The 23,463-nt window shown below is 62.9% G+C and overlaps 3 protein-coding genes and 1 long non-coding RNA gene across 5 annotated transcripts; 2 read left to right on the top strand and 2 right to left on the bottom strand.

Annotated features, from left to right (window-relative positions):
- Positions 1–405: 405 nt before the first annotated feature.
- Positions 406–19,757, top strand: TRPM5 (transient receptor potential cation channel subfamily M member 5). The gene is made up of 24 exons (XM_050757848.1): positions 406–522; positions 1,180–1,360; positions 2,249–2,415; positions 3,045–3,228; positions 4,959–5,023; positions 5,194–5,385; positions 5,728–5,830; positions 7,500–7,618; positions 8,081–8,431; positions 8,504–8,644; positions 8,713–8,836; positions 9,337–9,482; positions 9,944–10,056; positions 10,308–10,400; positions 10,522–10,780; positions 11,351–11,469; positions 11,820–11,952; positions 12,047–12,221; positions 15,905–16,058; positions 16,472–16,653; positions 16,947–17,079; positions 17,645–17,717; positions 18,135–18,201; positions 18,691–19,757. Exons 1-24 carry the CDS (start codon positions 406–408, stop codon positions 18,795–18,797), a joined length of 3,498 nt encoding a protein of 1,165 aa, XP_050613805.1. The 3' UTR covers positions 18,798–19,757.
- Positions 10,565–12,116, bottom strand: LOC126935892 (uncharacterized). Of its 2 annotated transcripts, none has more exons than XR_007719336.1 (3): positions 12,038–12,116; positions 11,378–11,664; positions 10,565–10,630 (listed from the first exon to the last, which is right to left on the bottom strand). It is a non-coding gene; the product is annotated as an uncharacterized LOC126935892 (long non-coding RNA). The 2 variants fall into 2 exon arrangements; XR_007719337.1 differs by having other exon boundaries at positions 11,378–11,667; positions 12,038–12,098.
- An 87-nt stretch (positions 19,758–19,844) lies between the features above and the next one.
- Positions 19,845–21,387, bottom strand: TSSC4 (tumor suppressing subtransferable candidate 4). The gene is made up of 2 exons (XM_050757923.1): positions 21,279–21,387; positions 19,845–21,118 (listed from the first exon to the last, which is right to left on the bottom strand). Exon 2 carries the CDS (start codon positions 21,093–21,095, stop codon positions 20,106–20,108), a length of 990 nt encoding a protein of 329 aa, XP_050613880.1. The 5' UTR covers positions 21,096–21,118; positions 21,279–21,387; the 3' UTR covers positions 19,845–20,105.
- A 45-nt stretch (positions 21,388–21,432) lies between these two features.
- Positions 21,433–23,242, top strand: LOC126935865 (uncharacterized). Its single transcript, XM_050757978.1, has one exon. The coding sequence runs from the start codon at positions 22,610–22,612 to the stop codon at positions 23,240–23,242; it is 633 nt and encodes a 210-aa protein (XP_050613935.1). The 5' UTR covers positions 21,433–22,609.
- The last annotated feature ends 221 nt before the right edge of the window (positions 23,243–23,463 follow it).

Raw genomic sequence — 23,463 nt, 5'->3', positions numbered from 1 at the left:
AAGGCCTCTGCTGAGTCTTCCAGAGTTTCCAGGTCATCCCCACAAAAGGCCTCTGGAGAAGCGTCTGCAGGTGTGGCTGACCTGAGGTGCCCAGAGTGGGGTGAGTAGAGGAACCAGGAGGCAGTGGCAGAGCCCCACACATCCCACCTTCACCTGGAAAGGAGCTTGGTTGGGGCGGTGCTACAGCAAGAGACAGAGCTGCAGGGGGTCGCTGGGCAGGGCCCGGCTGGAGAGAAGGTCCCTGGGGCAGAGATGCCTGGGGCAGTCCCCAGGTCTCCTTGTGCATGTTGGCTGGAGAGGGGCTTCCTAGGGGAAGGCAGCACTCGCCCCCTGAGGGGAGGGAGGCGGGGATAGGCATTCCCAACCCTCAAGGGCCGGGGTATCCCTGCATCTCTAGAGGCTGTCATGCAGGATGTCCAAGGCCCCTGTCCCGGAAGCCCCGGGGATGCTGAAGACCGGCAGGGGCTAGGCTTGCACAGGGGCGAGGTCGACTTTGGAGGGTCTGGGAAGAAGCGAGGCAAGGTAGGGGCAGTCCCCAGGCCTCGGGCGATGTCTGCCTTGACCTGGAACCCATGAGCCCCCATTTCCTTCCCTGGAAGCTGAGTGCCAGGGTCCTCCCCACCCCTGGGGTCTGCTCCCCGGGGGCCATATTCAGACCCCCCAGACAAACAGAGTTCCAGAGCTGGAAGGAGTGGCTCTGGCCAGCCTCCTACCTCCCTGTGATAACCGGGACCCCTGAGGTCCCCCCGAGAGATTTGGAGGTGCAAGGTTAAGCGCATCCAAGGCCCCACCTCTGACCAGTGCCCTCAGCTCACTGAGGAGGACGCCAGCCCAGAGAGGGGTCAGGACTCTCCAGGTCACACAGCAGGTCAAAGGAGGACTGGCTCTGTCCCAAAAGGGGTATTGGGGGCCACTCTCCTCCTGCTACCTGCCACCAGGAACCAGCACCTCCCCAGTGCCCCCTGTGTCCAGCCCCCTTGATGCCCAGAACCTCCCCAGTGCCCAGTGTCCCCTCGTGTCCAGCCCCCTTGATGCCCAACAAGTCCCCAGTGCTGAGTGCCCCCCATGTCCAGCCCACAAATGCTCAGCGCCTCCTCAGTGCCTCCTGCGTCCAGCCCACCCCAATGCCCAGCAGTTCCCGTGCCCCGAAAGCCCTGAGCTGCAGCCCCCGCCTTGCAGTTTGTACGGGTGCTGAGCGGAGTGGCCCCGTCTGTGCTCTTTGACCTGCTGCTTGCTGAGTGGCACCTGCCGGCCCCCAACCTGGTGGTGTCCCTTGTGGGCGAGGAGCAGCCTTTCGCCATGAAGTCCTGGCTGCGGGACGTACTGCGCAAGGGGCTGGTGAAGGTGGCTCAGAGCACAGGTGAGCCCCCACCCTCATGGCAGCCCGAGGCCCTGACTCTCCACCCCACCCGGCACGGGCAGCGCTCCCACCCCACACGGCAGCCCGAGGCCCTGACTCTCCACCCCACCCCACACGGCAGCCCGAGGTCCTGACTCTGGACCATCAGGAGAACATTTCCCGAAACTGCCCACCTGTCCTCTGCAGTACCCACAGGTGCAGCAGTGCCTACGTACTGGACCAGCGCCTCCCCGAGCTGGGCCTGGCCCTTCCTTAGAGCTGCCCCCTCCACTACGAGATGTCCCTGCTCCCACATACCTGGGACCAAAGCACCCCGGTGTATACAGGGTGGGACCCCCTGGGGAGGCAGTTGGGCCAGCCAGCTGTAGGGGTCAGAGTCCAATGACTGGGCTCTTTTTTGAGGCAGCTTGGCCTATGCAACACCCTGGAGAAGGGCCTGAGGTTTCAGGGACCCTCACTAAAGAAATGACTGTGGCAAACTCGAAGAGATCTTCCAGCCAGACATGGCCGAGGGCTTTGTAAAAGTTTGGGAAAACATCCTGGGATTCTGGCCCAGCAGAGGCAGCTGGACAGAGCTGTGTCGGATTTGTCCCGGAGGGAGCCCAGTGGAAGGACTGGGCCCCAGCATGTGTGCTCCAGGTGGGGTGGGGGTGCCACTTCACAGGTTCTGGGCCCAGCCAGTCCCACTGCTGCCCAGTCCCCTGCCTTGGGTGGCTGTCTTGCCCTCTCTGGGCCTCGACTTCCCCACCCCGCCTTGAGGTATTCCCCAGCACCCACCACTGACTCCCAGGTAACTGGCTGCTGATTGGGCCTAGGTGTTAGGGCGTGGGGCCAACTAGGAAAGACCCGGGCAGTGCGGCACAGTGAGCCCCTCCTCCGTCCCCACAGGAGCCTGGATCCTGACCAGTGCCCTCCACGTGGGCCTGGCCCGGCATATCGGGCAGGCCGTGCGCGACCACTCGCTGGCCAGCACATCCACCAAGGCCCGTGTGGTTGCCGTCGGCATGGCCTCTCTGGGCCGCGTCCTGCACCGCCGCATTCTGGAGGAGGCCCAGGTGCACATCCAGCTCCCAGCACCACGACTGCTGGGGGCCTGGAGGCAGGGACTCAGAAGGGTTTGGGCAGCGGGCAGAGAGCTCTGGGAGGACAGGATTCGGGCTGGAGGAGGAGCAGGGATCGGACAGAGCAAGCACGCGGCCGGCAGGTGGCAGTACCGCATAGGGAACGGCCAGTGTAGAACGTGGCGAGGTCCCTCGCCTCCTCCTATACCACGTGGGCCCAGGCCCCAAGCCCTGTCCAAGCCTGGACAAGCAACTTCCGTCCCCCATGCTGGGGTCTGTCTAAGGCACTGCGGAGGGAGGCCCAGGCTGCCCCTGGTGGATGTCTGGACACCAGCCCTAGAGTCGGGAAGGAGGAGCTTCCGGCAGCCCCGGCTGTCTCCATGGCTCTGTCTAAAAGAACCTGTTCCCCACCGCCCCTGCCCCTGACTGTCGAAGGAGGGTCCCCGGGCCCCAGCTGTTGGTCCCTCCTTTTGTCTGAAGGGTGGGGAAACCAAGGCTCAGGCAGAAGCCTTGTGCAGGGCCCCATAGTGTAGTGTGTATGGCCTGGCAGGGAGGATCCCGTAGCGGGACCCAGCCCAAGCTGCCTCCCGAGGGCTCAGCCTCGTCTCCCTGAATGGGCACAGGAGGATATTCCTGTCCACTACCCCGAGGATGACGGCAGCAGCCAGGGGCCTCTCTGTTCGCTGGACAGCAACCTCTCCCACTTCATCCTGGTGGAGCCAGGCCCCCCGGGGAAGGGCGATGGGCTGACGGAGCTGCGGCTCAGGCTGGAGAAGCACATCTCGGAGCAGAGGACAGGCTACGGGGGTGAGGCCCGCCCCAGCCACCCAGGAAAGCCGCCGGCGGCCAACTGCCTTGGGACCCAGTGGGGATCCAGGGACCCGCCTATGGGAGGGTGGGAGTGACCGCCAGGGAGGAGGAGGAGGGCTTCCCAGGCAGAACGCAGCCAGCATGGCTGGGCACCGAGACCTGGAGACCTGGGCCGTGGGGGCCTGGGAGGAGGAGCTGTCTGGGCAGGGCGGTGCAGGAGGCACAGCTGGATAGAGTGGGTCTGGCTGGGCAGTGACATTCCCACCAGAGCCGGTGCAGTTCTGTTTTCACTGGGCCTTGCCGTGGTCAGAGGCTCTGGGGTGTGAGTTGAAAGAGGGCTACTTCCTGCCACCAGGCATGAGGTACGCTGCCACCAGAGGGCAGCGTCACCCGAGAAATGGGCACCTCTGGCCAGTCGCACTTTCAAAAGCTGGACTTACTAAGAAAGTGCTAGTGTGTAAATAATATTCATAAACAAAGCATATAATTATTTATAACGTCTATGAACAATATACAATATTTAGAAACAAAAAATGGTTTTTTGTGGGCAGTTTTTGGGTGGCCAGTTTCGGGAATTGTTCTCCGGATGGCCCAGAGAGTCAGGGCGTCGGGCTGCCGTGTGGGGTGGGAGCGCTGCCCGTGCCGGGTGGGGTGGAGAGTCAGGGCCTCGGGCTGCCGTAATTTCTTGGCAAGGCCAACTGAGCCTTTTTTTTTTTTTTTTTTTTTTCTGGTAGAATCTCACTCAGTCCCCCAGGCTGGAGTGCAGTGGTGCAATCTCAGCCTCCACCTACCGGGTTCCAGCAATTCTTCTGCCTCAGCCTCCTGGGTAGCTGGGATCATAGGCATGTGCCACCATGCCTGGCTTTTTTTTTTTTTAGTAGAGATGGGGTTGCACCATGTTGGCCAGGCTGGACTTGAACTCCTGACCTCAGGTGATCCGCCTGCTTTGGCCTCCCAAAGTGCTGAGATTACAGGCATGAGCCACTGTGCCCGGCCAACTGAGCACTCTTTAGAAATGAAAACACAAAATCTCATCAAACTCTGGGGACACAGGCAGAGGGCCCTGCTCTGCTCTGCGGAAGCCCTGCTGGCCTGGGCACCGTTTGGCCAGGTCTGGTTTATCCTCCAGATTCAATCAGGAGGCACCTTTCAAAGTCAGGGGCCCGCCTGGGAGTTCAGTTCCCTGTGGGTGATTCTAAGGCATCTCCAGTCAATTTGCTCCCTCACAGAAGACGGGGGCAGGTCCAGGACTCTCTGGGGGCTTCACATATAGAAGTCTCATTTGCAGCTTCTGTTTGGGGGAGAAACCTGAAGACTCCCTCCTTACCTCTTTGGTTTGCTGAGCGGTCAGGAGCAGCCCGCCCAGCAGAGCTCCCTCGATGGTCGAGATGCTGCCTCTGCCACGCTCAGCATGAGTGTGTGTGGTGTGGCGGTGCACCTGCAGGGCTGGGGACTCCGTTTCCTCCATGTCACTTTGTATTTTAACAGCCGTAGGCCAGCTCTTGCCACAAAGTCCGTGTGCTGGGCAGTGGGGGTTAGAACTGGAGCCCTCGGCCCCCATATGGCAGGGGCTGTAATAGCGGCCTGTGCCACATGGCCCAGACGAAGCCCTCACTTTATTCGGAAGAGCTAGCTTTGACCAGAAAATGTGGTGGCCTGAGAGCCTGAGATCCGGGTGGTCACCCCAGGCAGAGAGTCCTCAGGCCTCACCGGTACCCTGTCCACAGGCACTGGCAGCATCGAGATCCCTGTCCTCTGCTTGCTGGTCAATGGAGATCCCAGCACCTTGGAGGTAGGGGCCTGGCTGAGGCCCCCTGGCTGGCTGAAGCCTTGTGGAGGGGTTTGGTGGATTCTGGGCACCCCTGGGACGGGGCTGGAAGGGATGGGGGGCCCCCCTGACACCTGCAGCCAGATGTCGCCGGGATGATCTGGGCTCCACTCTCCCCTCCCTCCCCGTCTCAGAGGATCTCCAGGGCCGTGGAGCAGGCTGCCCCGTGGCTGATCCTGGCAGGCTCAGGGGGCATCGCCGATGTGCTCGCTGCCCTGGTGAACCAGCCCCACCTCCTGGTGCCCAGGGTGGCTGAGAAGCAGTTTAAGGAGAAGTTCCCCAGCGAGCATTTCTCTTGGGAGGACATCGTGCACTGGACCAAGCTGGTATGCGATTCCCCCCCCCCGTCCTCCCGACCCTCCTCCCGGGGTGGCGGTGGTCCTCTGGGAGAGCCCCTGCTGATGCAGCCTCCAGCCCACTCCTCCCACCTCAGACTGCCGGGCTCCCCACCCGCTCTCGCTTCAGGCCCACAGGGAGCAGAGGGACGCAGGCAGCCCCTTGGTCTGCGGGTGGTCCCGGGCCGGGCCCAGTGGGTGGTGGGCACGCAGGCTGCAAAGCTCACCTGGGGACACTGCCTGTGCCTCCGCTGGTGTCGACCACAGCCTGCCCCTGCCCCTGCCCCTGTCCTGGCTGAGGCGGCCCCATCGGGGCTCTGTTCTGGTGCCCAGCTGCAGAACATCACGTCACACCAGCAGCTGCTCACCGTGTACGACTTTGAGCAGGAGGGCTCCGAGGAGCTGGACACAGTCATCCTGAAGGCGCTGGTGAAAGGTGAGGGCGGGCAGGGTGGGCACGGCAGGCACCATCAGGCGGCTTCATGCTCGGAGACACTCTGGGGTTTGGCAGCCTGGCCGTTTGGGACGCTCGCCCGCCTGTCCCTTCCCAGGAAAGATGACACGTGATTCATGCATCTCTCTGTATTTGGCAAGTTTTATGACATGTGTTTTTTACCACAGCTTAAAACTATACTTAAAGCTCTCAATTCAGTGGGGTTTTTTTTAGTGGGGGAGGTTGTTTTTTGTTTGTTTTGGTTTTTGGTTTTTTGAGATGGAGTCTCGCACCGTCGCCCGGGCTGGAGTGCAGTGCTGCGATCTCGGCTCACTGCAACCTCCTCCTCCCGAGTTCAAGCGATTCTCTTGCCTCAACCTTCCAAGTAGCTGGGATTACAGGTGCCCGCCACCACACCCAGATAATTTTTTGTATTTTTAGTAGAGATGGGGTTTCACTATGTTGGCCAGGCTGGTCTCAAACTCCTGACCTCGTGATCTGCCCGCCTGGACCTCCCAAAGTGCTGGGGTTACAGGCGTGAGCCACCACGCTGGCCAATTCAGTGGTTTTTAGTATATTCGCGAGGTGGGGCAACCATCACTGTTATCTAATTCCAGAAGCCTTCATCGCCCCAGAAGGAGCCCATACCCCTTGGCACTCACTCCCCATTTTCCCCCAGCCCCTGGGAACCATCAATCTGCTTCCTGTCTCTATGGATTTGCCGACGGGCGTTTCGTGTCCATGGCTCCCTGCAGGAGCGGGAGGGTTTCACGGTTCATCCGTGTTGCAGCGTATACCATTTCATGCTTCATTCCTTCTGTAAGGCGGAGTCAGGTTCCAGCCTGTGGACAGACTGTGGCTGATGCATCCGTTCACCCGCCGATGGAAAATTTTGATCAGCATTTGATGTGCTTTTTGTTGGAGACAAACACGTGCTGAAGGGCTGGCTGCTGGCAGGCAGACATAGCCCCAGCAGGGAGGGGCGCTGCTGAGCAGGGTCTGGGGACACCTTGAGTGAGGGGCTGCTCTGGGAAGGGTGTCTGGACTGCGGGTAGCTCGGGATTTAGCAACCTCACCAGGACAAGGAGGTCAACGGAGCCCCCCTGTTTAGGAACCTCCCTGTTTAGGAGCTCCCCCACCCCTTCTCATGAGTCTCAGTTTGGTCCCAGCGGCCTGAGAGAGGTACCGTAGTCTTATGGGGTCTACGACCGTGGAGGCTGAGGCTGGCGAGGACGGCGGTTTCCAGCAGATGCACCCGGCCCAGGTGCTGCAGGCCTCCCTCGAGTGACCCTGGTGACCTCACCAAGTCATGGTCAAATGCCCTTGCCTGTGGAGGAAACATGGCCCAGCGTGCTACCCTGACAACATCCAGGAAGTGGCCTCAAGGCCCAGGTGTTAGCTGGGGTACCCCCGTTGCGGCCGAGGAAGGTGCCTCACATGGGAGCAGATGGGCCATACTGACACAGACCAGGGCAGTGCGCCTTCTCCTGTGGTTTGCACAAAGTCTTATGCCTCCTGCTGGTGCTCAGAAGTGGCACATGTGCCCCCTCAAGTCCCAGCGTGAAGTTCCCGTTTCCGCGTCTCTAGGCAGCCCACCTTCGGGGACCCTGTGCCCCAGCTCTGTCAGGCCCTCAGCTTCACCCTCGCCAGTGCCCGCCTGCTCTGCCCACAGCCTGCAAGAGCCACAGCCAGGAGCCTCAGGACTATCTGGATGAGCTCAAGCTGGCCGTGGCCTGGGACCACGTGGACATCGCCAAGAGTGAGATCTTCAATGGGGACGTGGAGTGGAAGGTGCCTCCCAGTCTGGCCCACCCGCCTCCCCCTCCCCCTCCCCCTCCCCCTCCCCCTCCCGGCACTGCCCAAGCTGCCTACGCTGCCTGCTTCTGCACCCTGCGGGCTGCTTGGCTGAGCCCATTCTGCCCAACTGTCCTAAAGTCTGGGGCAAGACCAGGCCACACGGTTCCGCCCGGGGTTCTGCCTCGCTCACTGGCCCAGGCAGAGCCGGCTGGGTGCCAGCTGTCCCCAAAGCCCAAGGGGGTCTTGACACCCTCAGCATTTTCTCACGACTGGCCCCTCTGTGCCCGCCCCAACTCAGGGGGCAGGCTGGGGTGCAGGAGAGCGCGAGAGTCTGCGTGACCTGGCCCTGGGGATGGGGTCCCTGTGCTCCCCGCTCTCTCCTTCCTTGGGACCCCCTCCTCCTGTCTCTCACTCACTCTCTTGCCCCCCTTCCCTTGGGTTTCCATGGCCGCCAAGTCCTGTGACCTGGAGGAGGTGATGGTGGACGCCCTGGTCAGCAACAAGCCCGAGTTTGTGCGCCTCTTTGTGGACAACGGCGCGGACGTGGCTGACTTCCTGACGTATGGGCGGCTGCAGCAGCTTTACCGCTCCGTGTCGCCCAAGAGCCTGCTCTTCGACCTGCTGCAGCGGAAGCAGGAGGAGGCCCGGCTGACGCTGGCCGGCCTGGGTGCCCAGCAGGCCCGGGAGCCACCCACGGGGCCACCTGCCTTCTCCCTTCACGAGGTCTCCCGTGTACTCAAGGACTTCCTGCAGGACGCCTGCCGAGGATTCTACCAGGCCGGCCGGCCGGGGGGCCGCAGGAAGGCGGTGAGCGGGGCTCCAGGGAACGGGGGGGTGAGACAAGGGCCACAGTGGGAGGCCGACGCCCATGTCCTCCAGGAGAAGGGCCCGGCCAAGCAGCCCACAGGCCAGAAGTGGCTGCTGGACCTGAACCAGAAGAGTGAGAACCCCTGGCGGGACCTCTTCCTGTGGGCCGTGCTGCAGAACCGCCACGAGATGGCCACCTACTTCTGGGCCATGGTGAGCCGAGGCCGTGGGCCCAGCGTGGGGGCGGGGGAGGGACGGCCTCCTGAGACCGGGTCTCCTAGGGCCAGGAAGGTGTGGCAGCCGCTCTGGCTGCCTGCAAAATCCTCAAAGAGATGTCACACCTGGAGACGGAGGCCGAGGCGGCCCGAGCCATGCGCGAGGCGAAGTACGAGCAGCTGGCCCTGGGTGAGTGACCAGCCGGGGCCAGGCCCGCGTGTCGGGGGAGGATGTGATAGAGGGTCAGACAAAGGGTCCTGGGCCTCGCCAGGGCCGCCTGTTACCGCTGTGGGGCTCCAGGTACCCTCAGTGGCCTCCTCTGTAGGAGAGGACAGACGGCTCTGCCTGGGGTGGAGGCGGACCCAGACCCTGAGTGTGGGACCGCTGGGCACGTGGTGAGGAAGATAGAGCCTCACGCCCCAGGCATGCACTGGGCCCTGCCGCGGGACAAGGGACATTCGGGGCGGCGGAGGCCCCCTCATCCTGCTGGGGGAGGGAAAGAGCCAGAGAAGGACAAAGGGTCAGGAAGGGTCCAGAGCAGGCCAGGCGGGGGCAGAAGGCCTGGCTGGGCCCTGGGAGGTGAATGCAGGGTGCGGCCACAGACCCCAGGTCTGGGCGGGGGATGGAGGAGGGGCGTTGGGGGCCGGGCATCGGTGTCTTGTCCTAGCGGCCAGGGTCTCCGGGGGCAGACCTCTTCTCTGAGTGCTACAGCAACAGTGAGGACCTCGCCTTCGCCCTGCTGGTGCGCCGGAACCGCTGCTGGAGCAAGACCACCTGCCTGCACCTGGCCACCGAGGCGGACGCCAAGGCCTTCTTTGCCCACGATGGCGTGCAGGTGAGTGCCAGCTGGCCTGGGGGAGAGCTGCCAGGGGGCAGGGCTGGCAGGCGAGCTGGGCCCAGCTTGAGTTGACTTCGCAGCCTGCGGCTGCCCTGTCACTCCCGTCCCCAGCACAGGGGAGCGGGGTGGGGCTTCTGTTCCTGGAAGGTGCCCCCCGGCTTCCTCCACCAGGCACATTCCTGCCTCTGGGGTCAGCGGAAGTGCCACTTCCTCCTCTCAGTCCTTCCCAACCACCAAGCCCAATCTTTTCCCTAGTGAAGGGCACAGCAGCTCAACCCACACCCCTGCGATGAGCGTCCCGAGGAGCACGTCCCCCACCAGGACGGGGGCTCCGGGAGGGAAGGCTGGGCTGGGCGCCCCTTCAGCTCACGTGGGCCAGGCACCTGGGCATTCCTGGGGCAGGGCATAGCCTGGGCGAAGGGGCAGAGGTGGAGCCAACAGTTTTGCCTTCACCTCAGGCCTTCCTGACCAGGATCTGGTGGGGGGACATGGCTGCGGGCACGCCCATTCTGCGGCTGCTAGGAGCCTTCTTCTGCCCCGCCCTCGTCTATACCAACCTCATCACCTTCAGGTGGGTCAGGCCTGTGGGCTGCCTGCTGGCTGGGGCAGGTACCAGTGCATGTGCCGGAACCACAGGGAGGGCCTGGGCCTCGCTGGTGCTGGTGGTAGCCTGACTCTGTAGCCCCCAAGTCCAGACTCCCTGCAGGTCCCACTCCCCACAGTCCTTGCACCCAGTGGGCACTTTGATGGCCGAGCGCCCGGAGCCACGCAGGCGCCTCTGGGAGTCCTTCCTGCAGGCCCTGAGCTCTCCTGTGCTTGCAGTGAGGAAGCCTCCCTGAGGACAGGCCTGGAGGACCTGCAGGAGCTGGACAGCCTGGACACGGAGAAGAGTCTGCTGTGCGGCCTGCACAGCCGGTGCGAGGCAGAGGGCCGGGCAGAGTGGAGGGGACCGGCGGGTGGTGGCTGGGAGGCTGGACTGTGGTGGGGCACCCAGCTGGGCGCCAGCCTCACCGCTGCGGCCTTCTCTGCGGCACAGGGTGGAGGAGATGGTGGAGGCGCCGAGGGCTCAGGGTGGCCGAGGCCCGCATGCTGTCTTCCTGCTCACACGCTGGCGGAAGTTCTGGGGCGCTCCCGTGACTGTGTTCCTGGGGAATGTGGTCATGTACTTCGCCTTCCTCTTCCTGTTCACCTATGTCCTGCTGTTGGACTTCAGGCCGCCCCCCCAGGGACCCTCGGGGCCCGAGGTCACTCTCTACTTTTGGGTCTTTACACTGGTGCTGGAGGAAATCCGGCAGGTAGGTGGCCACACTAGCTTGGGTCCCCTCCACTCTGCAGCTTCAGGTTGGGCAACCTAAGCTGGGTCCTGCCCTCTTGGGGTGGGGCTACCCATCTGTAGAACAAGAACAGCATGGGGCCTCCCACCTTCCCAGTCACCAGTGGCCATGATCCTGGTCAAGGACCCAGCCCTGAGCCCTGCTCCAGACCGAGCCCTGAGCCCTGCTCCAGACTGAGCCTTCATCCCTGCCCCAGACTGAGCATGACCATGGTCTCCTTCGTCAGAGTCTGAACCCTGACCTGTATCACAGACTGAGTCCAGACACTGAATAAACTGATCCCTAGACTCTGGGCACAAAGAGCCCTGACTCCAAGTGAAGACTGATCTCAGCTTCTGTCCCCAGACAGCCCTGGAATAGCTTCAGTGGACCCCCAGTCCCACTGGTAGCCTGGGCCCTGGTCATAGATGGAACCCCGATCCCCATGGCACACTGAACCCTGATCCTTACAGATCCGAGCTTGTCCAGGTAGGGCTGTCCCCAGCGAGGGGGCCTGGACAGCTATCAGTGGACTGCCTGCCTCCCTCCCAGGGCTTCTTCACAGATGAGGACACACACCTGCTGAAGAAGTTCACACTGTATGTGGGGGACAACTGGAACAAGTGTGACATGGTGGCCATCTTCCTGTTCATCGTGGGTGTCACCTGCAGGTCTGTGGGGCCCAGGGGGGCTTGTGGGCAGGCTTCCAGATGAAGCCACTCAGGTCGGGCGTGGTGGTGGCACCTGTGGTCCCAGCTACTCAGGAGGCTGAGGTGGGTGGGTCACTTGAACCAGGGAATTTGAGGCTGCAGCAAGCTGTGATCACGACACTGCACTCCGGCCTGGGTGACAGAGCAAGACCCTGTCTGCTAAAAATAAATAAACAAAAAATGAAGCCACTCAGGGCCTCAGGAGTCCTGGCCTGGCCCTGGCCCTGCCCACACCCAGCATGCTGTGTGCCCCTGGGGAAGCCTCTGCCCCTCTCTGGGCCCCACAGCCGCATCAGCCTCCCACCCTCCAGGATGCTGCCCTTGGCGTTTGAGGCTGGCCGCACAGTCCTCGCCATGGACTTCATGGTGTTCACGCTGCGGCTGATCCACATCTTTGCCATACACAAGCAGCTGGGCCCCAAGATCATCGTGGTGGAGCGCATGGTGAGCCCCGGGCCTGGCCCTGGAGGGACAGACAGCCCCTGCCCGGGCCCCTGGCTGGCCGCTGACGCCCCTCTTTCTGCCCCACCCTGTGGAGATGAAGGACGTCTTCTTCTTCCTCTTCTTTCTGAGCGTGTGGCTCGTGGCCTACGGCGTCACCACCCAGGCGCTGCTGCACCCCCATGACGGCCGCCTGGAGTGGATCTTCCGCCGGGTGCTCTACCGGCCTTACCTGCAGATCTTCGGGCAGATCCCACTGGATGAGATCGATGGTTTGCACACAGCCAGCAGGGGCGGGGCGGGGAGCAAGTGGAGCCCTGTGTGCACAAGCCCTGGGCACGAGTCTCTCCAGAGGGGTCTGCTGGGGCCAGGGAGACCCCAGCCTGGGGCAGAGATGGGAAAAGTGGCTGAGGCCTGGTCCCCAGGCCCCCCACACCCCAAAGGGCCAGGCCTGGTTCCCGAGGCAGAGGCAGCTCCAGTCACGAAGCCCCGACCTGGGGCCTTGGGCTGGGAAGGGGACACAAGGAGACCCCAAGGCAGCCAGGACTGGCCTCCTGCTTGGGAAGGCCAAGCGGCAAGTCTTGCTCTGGGGGTGGTCCATCGGGGGCGAAGGGATGGGCAGTCACTAAGGGCACAGAGTACGCCCAAAGGCTGTCCCAGCTATCATCCAGGGTCTGGGCCCTCTGGCTCTCCTCACGGGCCCTGGCCTCTGCCCTTCTCCCACAGGGCCCTGCTTGACCTAGGTGCCCCGTCACCCACCCACCCACCAGAGCCCTTATGCCGTCCTTCCACCATGCGGCCACTCCTAAAGGCACCCTGGCTGCTCCTGGGGACCCACCCCAACGTGTGTGTGTGGCCTGTCCGTGCCTGTGGGTGTCCCCAGGCCGACCCCTGTAGCTGGCTGGGGCTGGTGGAGGCTCTGGAAACTTTTTCATAAGCCAGTGCAGTGGGGAGGGCGGGGTGGGGGGACAGAGCCGCTTGGCCATGGGGGCCTCTGTGCTGATGGGTTGGTAGGAAGCTCAGGGATGGGGCAGCTCAGGGATGGGGCAGGGACCTGTGCAGTCCCCTGGGATGGCTGGGACTCAGTGAGGAGCCGACCTGGGACGGGACGCACACCTCTGGGAAGGTGGGCCAGCAGCCAGCCAGCCCCTGGGGCCCTCGAGGGGTGCCGTATGCTTGGAGATCCAGCAGAGAAGGTGCTGGAAACATTGTTCAGGCGGTGTCAGGCAGCTGGGGCTGCCCAGCATGGGGCAGTCATGGCACAACGTGCTGCCCAGGCCTGACCCTGACCTCTGTGGAGTGGCGCTCAGGATCTGCGATAAATATTTGTTGATGGGATGACGGCCAGACCGGAGCAAACACAGGCCTCCGGGACAGGCGTGGGCGACGCCGTGATGGAAATCGCCTCTCCCAGCGCGGCTCATTTCCTTGGGCTGTTTTCTTAGCCCCCGCAGCCCCTCCTGACATTTTGGTGTTTGCTCATCACAGGCATTCATTTTCCAGGCCATTAGTTTAACCAGACCCTGCCTGCCTGCGACCCCACCTCGCCCTCACCATATGGTCTCCAACACTGCCCTGTCCGCAGGGCCCCTCGGGGCAGGAGGAGCTCTAGACAGGCGCCTCCAGCCGGGGCAGGGTTGGGGGTCCCCCCTTTCTTGAGTGGCTGCCTCTCTGGCGGGCCAGTCCCAGACACCCGTATGGGGAGACAGGCCTGGCCATGGCCTCCTTGTCGATGGGAGAAGGCGGGAAACAGACTCCCGAGGAGCCTGCTCCGAGTGCTGCCCCAGGGAGGTCTGCGGTGCTGCTGGGATCTCTCAGGGAGGTCTGCGGTGCTGCTGGGATCTCAGAACCCTGTGCTGAAACGCCTACAACAGGGCCAGCCCCGGCCGCACACTGAGTCTCAGATGTGTCACTTCCCCTCTCTGAGCTGCAATTCCTTGGGGTCAGTTCAGCTGCCAAGCAAATGTCTGGGCCCTTCAGGCTGAACTCAGCCACTCACTGTGAGCCCCTCTGCTGCTGGGCAGAGAGTCACTCACACATGCTGGGCAGAGAGTCACTCACTCACACACGCTGGGCTGCTGGGCAGAGAGTCACTCACTCACACATGCTGGGCTGCTGGGCAGAGAGTCACTCACACACGCTGGGCTGCTGGGCAGAGAGTCACTCACTCACACACGCTGGGCTGCTGGGCAGAGAGTCACTCACACACGCTGGGCTGCTGGGCAGAGAGTCACTCACACACGCTGGGCTGAGAGGGAGACTGAGGCTCAGACAGTTTCTGCACAGCCTGCAGGTCTCCTCAGAGCCCAGGACAGCCCCCTGCCCCACTCTGCACTCGTGCCAAGCTGGAGCTGGGGTTGAGCTGTGGTGATGAGCTTGTTCTCTGGGGCTCCAGGCCCCAGGGACAATTTAATTTCCAGCCCGGCCTGGTGGCGCCTTCCCAAATCACAGAGTCGGGGAGGGTGTGGGGGTCTCATTCCTCAGAGCTGCTTTTATCAGACAGATTTACGGCTTCACAAACAGGCTCTCCAGGCTGGCCCTGGCCCGCTCCTCCAGCGTGCGGGGACAAGAGGGGTCATCAGTCTGCCCAGGAACAGATTCATGGGCTGGAGGTGGCCAGGGCGGGCAGAGGAGGGGCAGGCCTGGGGTGGGAGCGTGGGGAGGGCTGGTGCTCACTGGCTGCCAGTGCACACACAAACACTCAATAACTCACACACGGGCCAATGTGTCACAATAACTCACTCGGGAGAAACAAGGCAGGAATTCACCCCAGGAAGGAGAACGGACCCCTCCAGCTCAGGACCCAGGCACAGAGGCAGGAACCTGGGAACAGGGAGACCCCCAGAACCCACCACAGGGCAACCTGGAGCTGGCAGGCACCAAGACACACTTGAATGTGCCTGTGTGTGTGCCAGTGTGTTCACACAGACTCACACATGAGCATGTGTGCCAGGCACATCCAAACACATGTACAGGCTCACACAGACACAACCCAGCATGCAGGCTGGGGAGGGAGGAGAGAGCGGAGCTCCCATTAGGATATGGAGGGGATATGTGGTCCCGGATGGCCGGGGCATGCTCTGGCCTCTGGCTGGGATCCTGAGCACCCTGACTCCCACTGTGGCTCCCTCCTCCCTCCTCCTGCCCTGCAGGCTGGGGTGGGGTGGGGGTCTAAGGCTGAGCCCTGCAATGGAGAAGCCGGTGTGAGGTTCTGGTTTTAAGGGACTGGAGTGAGATCTGCTGCCCCTCCAGGGTATCCCTGCCCAGGGCCGAGGGAGCTCAGCCTGCCAGCTCCCAGAGTGCACTGCCTGAAGAATGTTCTTGACTTGAGTGGCCCAGTGTGGGATCGGTGCCCTCAGGGCTTGCAGCGAGCCCTGTCTGGAGCCTGCTGGCGCAATACATTTTGGAAAGGTGGCGGCATTACTCCCCAGCTTGGAGTATGATCACAGGGGTTAGTGCTGTAACGGCTCTGAGACGTCCTGCAGTAAGGACCCCATCTCCCTTTCCTCAGCAACTTCCCCTAACCTTCAACAGCAGAGGCTTTTTTGGGATGAGGGGTGGAGGTTTTAACACACGCAACAACCGGCAGAAACCTGTGTCCCGTGACCCCTCTGTCCCCCACCTTCCATCCCTCCGGGGGTCTTGACTCTACCTCCAGGGCCTGTGGCCCTGGCTGACTCCAGTCCCTGGTGGAAGCCCAGCAGACATGGCAGAGGGGGCCCAGGGTGGGGCTCACCACCCATCTGGTTCTGGTTTGCTGTGATGGAGGTTTCGGTGCTAAAACCTAGGCCATCCTGGGTGAACTGGGACAGTGGGTCACCTAACTAGCACCTGTGTCCCCTGGGTTCAACACTGAGACTAAGCTCTCTACCTCAGGGCGTTTGCCTGAGGCCGCCCTTGTGGCTGCCCCTGGTCTGGTCCCCACGGTGTTCCCCACGGCACCCTTGCCTTCCAGAAGCCCGTGTGAACTGCTCCACCCACCCACTGCTGCTGGAGGACTCGCCATCCTGCCCCAGCCTCTACGCCAACTGGCTGGTCATCCTCCTGCTGGTCACCTTCCTGTTGGTCACCAACGTGCTGCTCATGAACCTGCTTATCGCCATGTTCAGGTGACTCCACCCAACCCCCGGAGGAGAGCGCCCTGGAGCGGAGGGAGCAGCGGGTCATTCCCCAACACCGCCTCCTTCGCGGTCCGCAGCAGGGCTTGGTGCCCCAGGGCAGATAGGAGGCGGCACAGCCTGGACTGCGGGGCTTTGCCTGCCCAAGACCTCGAACTCTGTGGGCCGCCCTCCTGGTCCCAGGAAGCAGGGCCTGGGTCTTTGGGGGACGGGTGCTGTGGCGAGAACATTGGGCTTGTCCAGGAGAGCAGAGCGGACAGGGGAAGACCCAAGGAGAGTGCAGAAGCAGTGCTGGGCCTCGGTTTCAAAAAGGGCTCCCCGACAGCAATCAGGGCACAGGTGGGATGCGTCCCCCAGGTGGGCGTGGGGAGCCGGCAGGTGACGGCTCGGCTGTGTCCCTGCAGCTACACGTTCCAGGTGGTCCAGGGCAACGCAGACATGTTCTGGAAGTTCCAGCGCTACAACCTGATTGTGGAGTACCACGAGCGCCCCGCCCTGGCCCCGCCCTTCATCCTGCTCAGCCACCTGAGCCTGGCCCTCCGCAGGGTCTTCAAGAAGGAGGCCGAGCACAAGCGGGAGCACCTGGGTGAGGCCGGGGCGGTGGGTCCCAGGGCGGGGCTGTGCGCCGGAGGCGGGTCTGGAGAGACCTGGGCCCCTCCTCAGCCCCGTGGGTCCTCGGCTGGGCTCTGTGCAGGCTGGCACCGCTGAGCCCGTCCCCCTGCAGCTTGGCCGTCCCTGCACAGGGCTGTTCTCTCCCTCCATCCGCTGGCTGGGCCCCACTCACTCCTGCCGGGCCTACCTCACCCCGGGACCAGGCCTGGGCTCTGCCACTGAGGCCCATGTGCTCTAGTAACGCTGACTGCCGCCCCGCTTTCCCAGAGAGAGACCTGCCAGACCCCCTGGACCAGAAGGTCGTCACTTGGGAGACAGTGCAGAAGGAGAACTTCCTGAGCAAGATGGAGAAGCGGAAGAGGGACAGCGAGGGGGAGGTGCTGCGGAAAACCGCCAACAGGTGCGGGGGCCTGTCCTGATCACTGGTGGGTGTCCGGCTGCCTTTAAGCAGGGATGTGCCCTTGGCGTCAGTGACAGAGGATCTGAGCTGGGGAGCCGAAGCTGAACGGGTAGGGGCAGGGCCCTGGCCAAGCCCAAGGGCCTCACTTTCCAGCCTGACCTGTGCGGGACCCTGCTGGGATGCCCGGCCAGGCGAAAAGGGAGCGTGCACAGTGACCGTGGCGCCCTCCCTGCTGTGGTCTCAGGAGTGGGACTCCCCACCCCCGCTTCCCTCCAGCCCTGGCTGCAGGGGCCTGTCCCCGACTGCCTGCCCTGTACCGTCTTGCTGGGTGGTGTGCCCAGGCAGCGACGGCACCCCAGCCCTGCCAGGGAGGCACAGAGCGCTCTGTACCTGTGCCAGGTGCACTGAGGGGTCCTGGTGCCACCAGATCTGGGCATGAGGGGGGAAGGGAAAGGGCCAGGGCACCCAGACTCGGGCACACAGGGAGGCCTGAGGGGATGGGGAGGCTCCCCACACGCGGAGTGCTGCGTGGCCATCCACAGCTACCCGCCTGCTCCTGCTGCAGAGTGGACTTCGTTGCCAAGTACCTCGGGGGGCTGAGGGAGCAAGAAAAACGCATCAAGCATCTGGAGTCACAGGCAAGCGAGCCCTGGAGCTCCTCTCCCTGACGGGAGGCGGGTGGCCGCGTGGGGCCACTGGGACCTGCCCACAGCCCTGCCCGGTCGTTCACAGAAATGAGCCAGACCAGAGCCAGGGCAGGAGCACCCCAGTGGGTGGAGGAAGGTCCTGGGGAAGGGGGCCGTCCCACCTGTGCCTGCTCCACCCTGCCACTTGAGAGGCCACAGCCTTAAATGAGGGTGTCACATTCACAACCCCTCACGTTTCACTCTACATGCCTCACGGGAGCCTCACCCACCCCGCCTTTGAGTGGCAGCTCCCAGAGGGAGGAGTCCCGGGGCAGCGGGGCCCTGGCAGGAGAGGGGAGATGGGGAGGTTGCCTGTCCCCTGCTGTCCTGAGAGCCCTGGAGCTTCCCGGACATGTTTCCCTCCTCCAGATCAACTATTGCTCGGTGCTCGTGTCCTCTGTGGCTGACATGCTGGCCCAGGGTGGCAGCCCCTGCAGTAAGCCTGTTTGGGGAGCGTGGGATGAGGGTGGGCATGGGCACCCACCCTGCAGCAGCTGGTGGGAGCAGGTGGGGGCCGTAGGCTGTGCTGTGTACTCTGCCTTCCCTGCCTGGCCTGGGAGTCTCAGGAGGCCTTGGCTAGACATGGTTCTTCAGGGCGGTGTGGGAACCCTCTGACGGAGCCTCGGCCAGGGTCAAATGTGGTTCACTCAGACTCCTGAGGCTCTGCTTGGCACAGGCCCTACCAGGCTGTCCTGCTCAGGGGGCAAAAGGGCCCCTCAGCCTCACGGGAGTTGCTTTCCTAGTCCCAGGAGTGCAGGAGGAGGCCTGGTTGTCTCTGGGCTCCCCATCTTCCCCAGGCTGGCCTGTGGGGACTCACTCTGGGAGTCATGGCATCCTGGCCCTTGCCTCTGAGCCAGCTACCTCTCCCCTTCCTGGGCCTGCCCTGCTGGCTCCCACCACTCAGGGGGGCCTTCCTTCCCATCAGGCTCTCGACACTGTGGCGGGGGAAGCCGGCTGGTGGCCTCTGACCACAGAGGGGGTTTAGATGGCCAGGAACAACCCGGGGCTGGCCAGCCTTCCTCGGACACCTAAGCTGCTTGGCCTGCCATATGTGGGGCCATCTCACCTCAGCAGGCCACCCTGGGTCTTGTGCACTGACCTTTGCCGACCTCCAGCGGAACCCCCAGGGGGCAGCAGACCCCCCAGCAGACAATGGCCCTCCTGGTGCCTCACCAGACCCTCACCCAAAGGAACCGCTCCTTGTCCCTCCCGGCCTCCCTGGGGGCACCGCAGTGTCATGGGGCTGTCTACCCTGACAGGCACTACTCCCCGGGCAGAAAACGTGCCCCACCGTAACCCTACTTGGAAACTGACCAGCGTGCACCGCAGAAAAGCTGGCCCTGCGGTGCGACGGGGGAGCACCCCCATCCAGACTGAGCAGCTGCTGTGGGGTCTGCACCCACCCCTGCCCTGACTTGTGTTGCCTGACAAGAGACTCATCTTTTTTTGAAACACTACTGGTTAGAATTTCTGCCACTTAAGACCCAAAAGGTCCTTTGGGGCTCAGGTGATTGGCTCCTGGAAGACAAGGCTGGGCACCCACGGCGTCTGTCAGCTGTCCCCACAACACCCAATGGCCAGTACAGCACACGCTGGTGTTTATGGCGCTAGGACACAGCCCCTGTTGGTGCCAGTGGCTGCTTTATCTCCAGTGGAGCCTGGAAAACACCCAGATAAAACTGGACCCCTGGCTCAGTCAAACACCTGCCCAAGCCCCGCAACTGCCCACTCACACCCCAGCCTTCTCTGTCCAGACCCATTTTGTCATCTCCCTGTCGCCTCCCAAGCTGTGGTCCGCACTAGGCCTGGGGCTGATGGCATCCTGTGGGCTTTGGTTGGGGGAGGGCAGATTCTGGACCCACTCAGGCCCATTGAGGGTACTCGCTGGACACCTGCCACTGAGCCACAAGCCCTAGAGGCGGCCTGGGGTTACCAACTCTTGCTGTCACCTGGGTGATCTGCTGTTAAGGGATGCAGGTGTCAGCCACCCTCGAGTGGTCCAGCACTGTCAGGTGTGGGGACCTCTTGCTGCCGACAGACCCCTTTGAGTAAGCAGGGCCTAAATATACACAAAGTCTGAGAAAGACCCAAAACCTTTATTGTCCCCACCAGGAAGCCAGTGCTTCCAGCCCACACCCCACACCCCAGGAGCCTCAGCAGGTCTCTGCTCGGGAGGACGCCACCCAGAGCTGCAGCCAGGGCCTCCAGTGCCACCTACAGGCAGCCTGCAGGCTTCCTCCCACTCCAGCTGGGCAGTGGCCAGGCTGCCCCTTGACCAGCCCCACTAGGAAGGCAGCAGGATGGCAGTGGCCAGTGTGGTCAGGCTGGGCCATCTCCCTCTCAGACCTCAGCACCTGGGTCCTCAGGGCTGCTGCCCTTGTTTCGGAAGTGGTCTCGACTCCGCTTCCTGCTGCCATGGAAGCCAACAGTCTCCACTGGCGGGAGACCTGGCACAGACCCACTGTGGACAGGCCCTGACAGTGCCTCCACCTCCTGCAGGCCCCCATGGGGGCTGCCCCACTCCTCGGCCTCTGGGCTCCCGGGCCCAGCCAGATGGGCCAGCTCCACAGGGCCCTCGCCCCTGTCTGTGGCAGGGTTCCCAAGGCCACCCCTGCCCGGCTCTCCCACCTTCCCCAGGACCCTCTTCCTCTCGTGTCTGGCCTCGACACCTCGGACTGGTTTGGTGAAGACGACCCTCCCCGCCCCACAGCTGGAGGGGTCCTGGTTGAAGGAGGACACGCAGTCAGTGGGGGCAGCCAGGCTCTGGGAGCCCAGGAAGGCCAGGGCGGCGGCCTGATTGCTCTGCTCGCTGACCTCGGTCACATCTTCTAGGCTGTACTTGGTCCAGCGCTCGGGGTGTGCCACGTAGTCAGGGACCGGAGGCACCCTTGGGGAGGCAGGGCTCCGACGGGCCCCGCCCAGGCCTTCCACTGGAGACCGGCCTGAGGGCGCTAGGGGCTGCTTGAAGCCTCCATTGTCACTCATGCTCATGTGGGCCACAGAGGATGGAGCCCTCCTGGCCGCTCCCTCCAGGCAGTCAAAGATGTCACGGCTGCGCTGGGAGAAGGTGGAGCTCATGCCTCTCAGATGGAATGGCTGCACCGTGGCCGGGAGGAGGCCTGACGGGGGTGAGGGTGGTTCATCAGGACCTGAATCCTCCTCCCCAGGCAGCCCCAGCGGGGACAGTGCTTCCACTTCGGCACCACCGGGCAAGCTGAGGTCAGAGTCCGAGTCACTGAGGGAGACCGTGTCGGAAGGCAGCGTGTCATACTCCGTCCCGTGCTCGCCCTCCACGCTGGGGGACGGCTCACCTGTCCCTGCATCAGCCATGGGTCCCCAGGGCCACACCACACCTAAACCAAAACGGCCCAGGAAGTTTGTCTCTCAGGAGGAACAGTATTGAGAATGAGTTCCCCCTGCAGATCCACTGCCCCTGGACAAGTAGAGAATCAACTGACAGAACTGTCCCACACAGGGTGGAGTCCCGCCTCCCCCTCCAAGCCCTCCTCTCACCTCTCTTGGCTGCTGGGTGCCAGTGGTTGACACTGGAGTGTGACTGGACAGCCAAGTGGGCCAGGTGAATGGAGCCCTGCTGAAGGTCCTCAGTGGCACAGGCGTGGTCGTCTCAGGCCTGGGAGTGCCCCAGCATTGCCGCTGTTCAGCTGCTCAACTGCAGGTGGGTGGGGTGGGGGAGAGGACCAACCTCAGACCAGAGCACACATGTGTGAAACAGGTTGTGTCCAGTGCCAGCACATTGTCACCCCTTAAGGTGCCAGGCAGGACCGACCTAAGTCTGGGTTTTCAGAGCCCCTGACAGGCTAGGACTCAGGGTAGGGACTTTTGACTCGTTACCTCATTTAATCGTGCCAACCCTCTGCAGGCAAGCTTGGAGCTACTAAGCGATTTTAGTAGTAAGCAGCCACCCAGGGCTTAAACCCAGGGCCGAGATCAGGCAGGAGGGCCACTTATAAGCTGCTTGCTGTGCAGGGTGAGCAGTTGGTACTCCACAAAGAGCCAGCACCTTCCTGATCCATGGGGAAAAGGTTTGCTCCTATTTGCTGGAAGATCCCCGGGAGCTCCCAAGGAATCTGCAGCCAAGGCCCTGGCATCTGAGGGTCAAGCTCTCAGGAAAGTGGGGTGTCGACCATCACCTTGAGCAGCCCTGCTAGGCAGAAGCAAATCCCCGCAGCTCCTGGAGCGACCTCCAGTGACCTTCCTCCTGTAACACTCAGCACATACCTTGCCTTTCCAGCTGGGCAGACAAATGCTGCCTCCTGTACCCATTTAGTGGTAGAGTGACTAGGTACCTCAGAGCTTGCGTTTCCAAGCAAAAAAGACGGCCCATCCACACCCTTCTTCACTGTCCTCGGCCATCCATCCACTGACTCCTCTCCTGCTACCAACACTCCTTGCCCGCCCAGGGTGACCTGTGTCTTGTGCACCCAACAAGGATGGGGTCAGGGGTACTATTAGGGACTGTCAGTGCCCTCCACCAGGTCAAACACAGGAAGGACCTCAATTCCTCTGAGGCCTGACTCTCCTCAGTGAAGAAGCCACCCCAGGGAAAGGCGATACCCAGTACCCCCCACACTGATGACCGTTTTAAAACTGGCAGGAATGGGGCGGGGGACATAATTTGCCCAAGTCACACAGTATGTTGCAGACGACGCTGGAGTTCCAACCAGACCCCTGCTTCCCAGATTCGCACTCCCGTCCTCTGCAGCAGAACGCCGCCGCGGCCAGAAGCAGCCTGGTCAGCGGGGCACTCCGAGGGGGAGCGAGGATCGGGCTGCAAGACAGGGACTCCGGGAGTCCGTTCTCGGGGTTCTCGGCGAGATCCGGCAATGAGTGGAAGGGCAGAGTTGACTCCTTCATGTCCGGAGACTGAAGGAAGCCGTCTCTTTCTCCACATGAATGCAGAGCCCGGCCTTTCTCCACTCTATGTGCCAGCAAGACCTCCCCGCCAGGGAAAGAACGAACTCTCAGTGCCAAGTTGGCTCTCGGTGCGAAGTCGGGCTGGACAGGCCCGGGTCCGGGCCTCAAGAGGATGCTGTGGGTGCCAAGGGCCCGGTCGCAAGGTACGGGGGTCGGCGAGCACAGCGGGGCCTCCGAGCTCAAGTGTTAAAGCTGCGCTCGGTGACCTTCCGGAGGCTCGGCCGGCCACCGTGGCCCGTCCTCCCTCAGCACAAACCTACCGGCTCAAGGATGCACGGCAATCTCCATCTTGGTCGGCGCCGCACGTCCGCGCGGCGCGCTCAGCCCTCTGGGAAACCGAGTGCTCTGCCGGCGGAGCGCCGCGGCTTCCGCACCTGCAGAACTACAACTCCCACAAGGCACTGGGCCTCCACTCCCGACGCCTGTCGGGATGTGTAGCCCTGTGCGCATGCGCCCGCCCCTCTACGCCCCGGCCCTTGGGTCCGGCTCGGAAGCGGCCCCGGAAACGACGGCATTTGTTGGGGAACCAAGACCGGAATTGACCAAAAAGAACAGGAAGAGGAGGGGCTAGGCCTGCAATTCCCAGAATGCTCGACGGCTAACCGACAGCCGGGCCGGCTTCCCGTGGTCCCAGCGCCACCTGCCGGAAACCGCGAGAACAGCGGCCGCCCCAGGCAGGAAGTGCATCATCTCGTATGGAGAACGAATGCCGTTCCCAGCACTTCCGGTCATGACCGGAAGCGGTAACTGTCGCTCCTCCTGG

This window comes from Macaca thibetana, chromosome 14 (genome assembly GCF_024542745.1).
Source record: "Macaca thibetana thibetana isolate TM-01 chromosome 14, ASM2454274v1, whole genome shotgun sequence".
Lineage (NCBI taxonomy): Eukaryota > Metazoa > Chordata > Mammalia > Primates > Cercopithecidae > Macaca > Macaca thibetana.
The sequence above is the reverse complement of the archived record's forward strand: the minus strand, read 5'-3'. Positions and strand labels throughout refer to the sequence as shown.

Bases quoted from the DNA above. Each gene is read 5' to 3' on its own strand.
- LOC126935865 (XM_050757978.1), top strand. From the start codon at position 22,610: ATGAGTGGAAGGGCAGAGTTGACTCCTTCATGTCCGGAGACTGAAGGA.
- TSSC4 (XM_050757923.1), bottom strand. From the start codon at position 21,095: ATGGCTGATGCAGGGACAGGTGAGCCGTCCCCCAGCGTGGAGGGCGAG.
- TRPM5 (XM_050757848.1), top strand. From the start codon at position 406: ATGCAGGATGTCCAAGGCCCCTGTCCCGGAAGCCCCGGGGATGCTGAA. The intron at 3,229-4,958 runs GTGAGGCCCGCC...CCCTGTCCACAG, and splicing joins GCAGAGGACAGGCTACGGGG to GCACTGGCAGCATCGAGATC. The intron at 12,222-15,904 runs GTTTGCACACAG...CTTGCCTTCCAG, and splicing joins CCCACTGGATGAGATCGATG to AAGCCCGTGTGAACTGCTCC.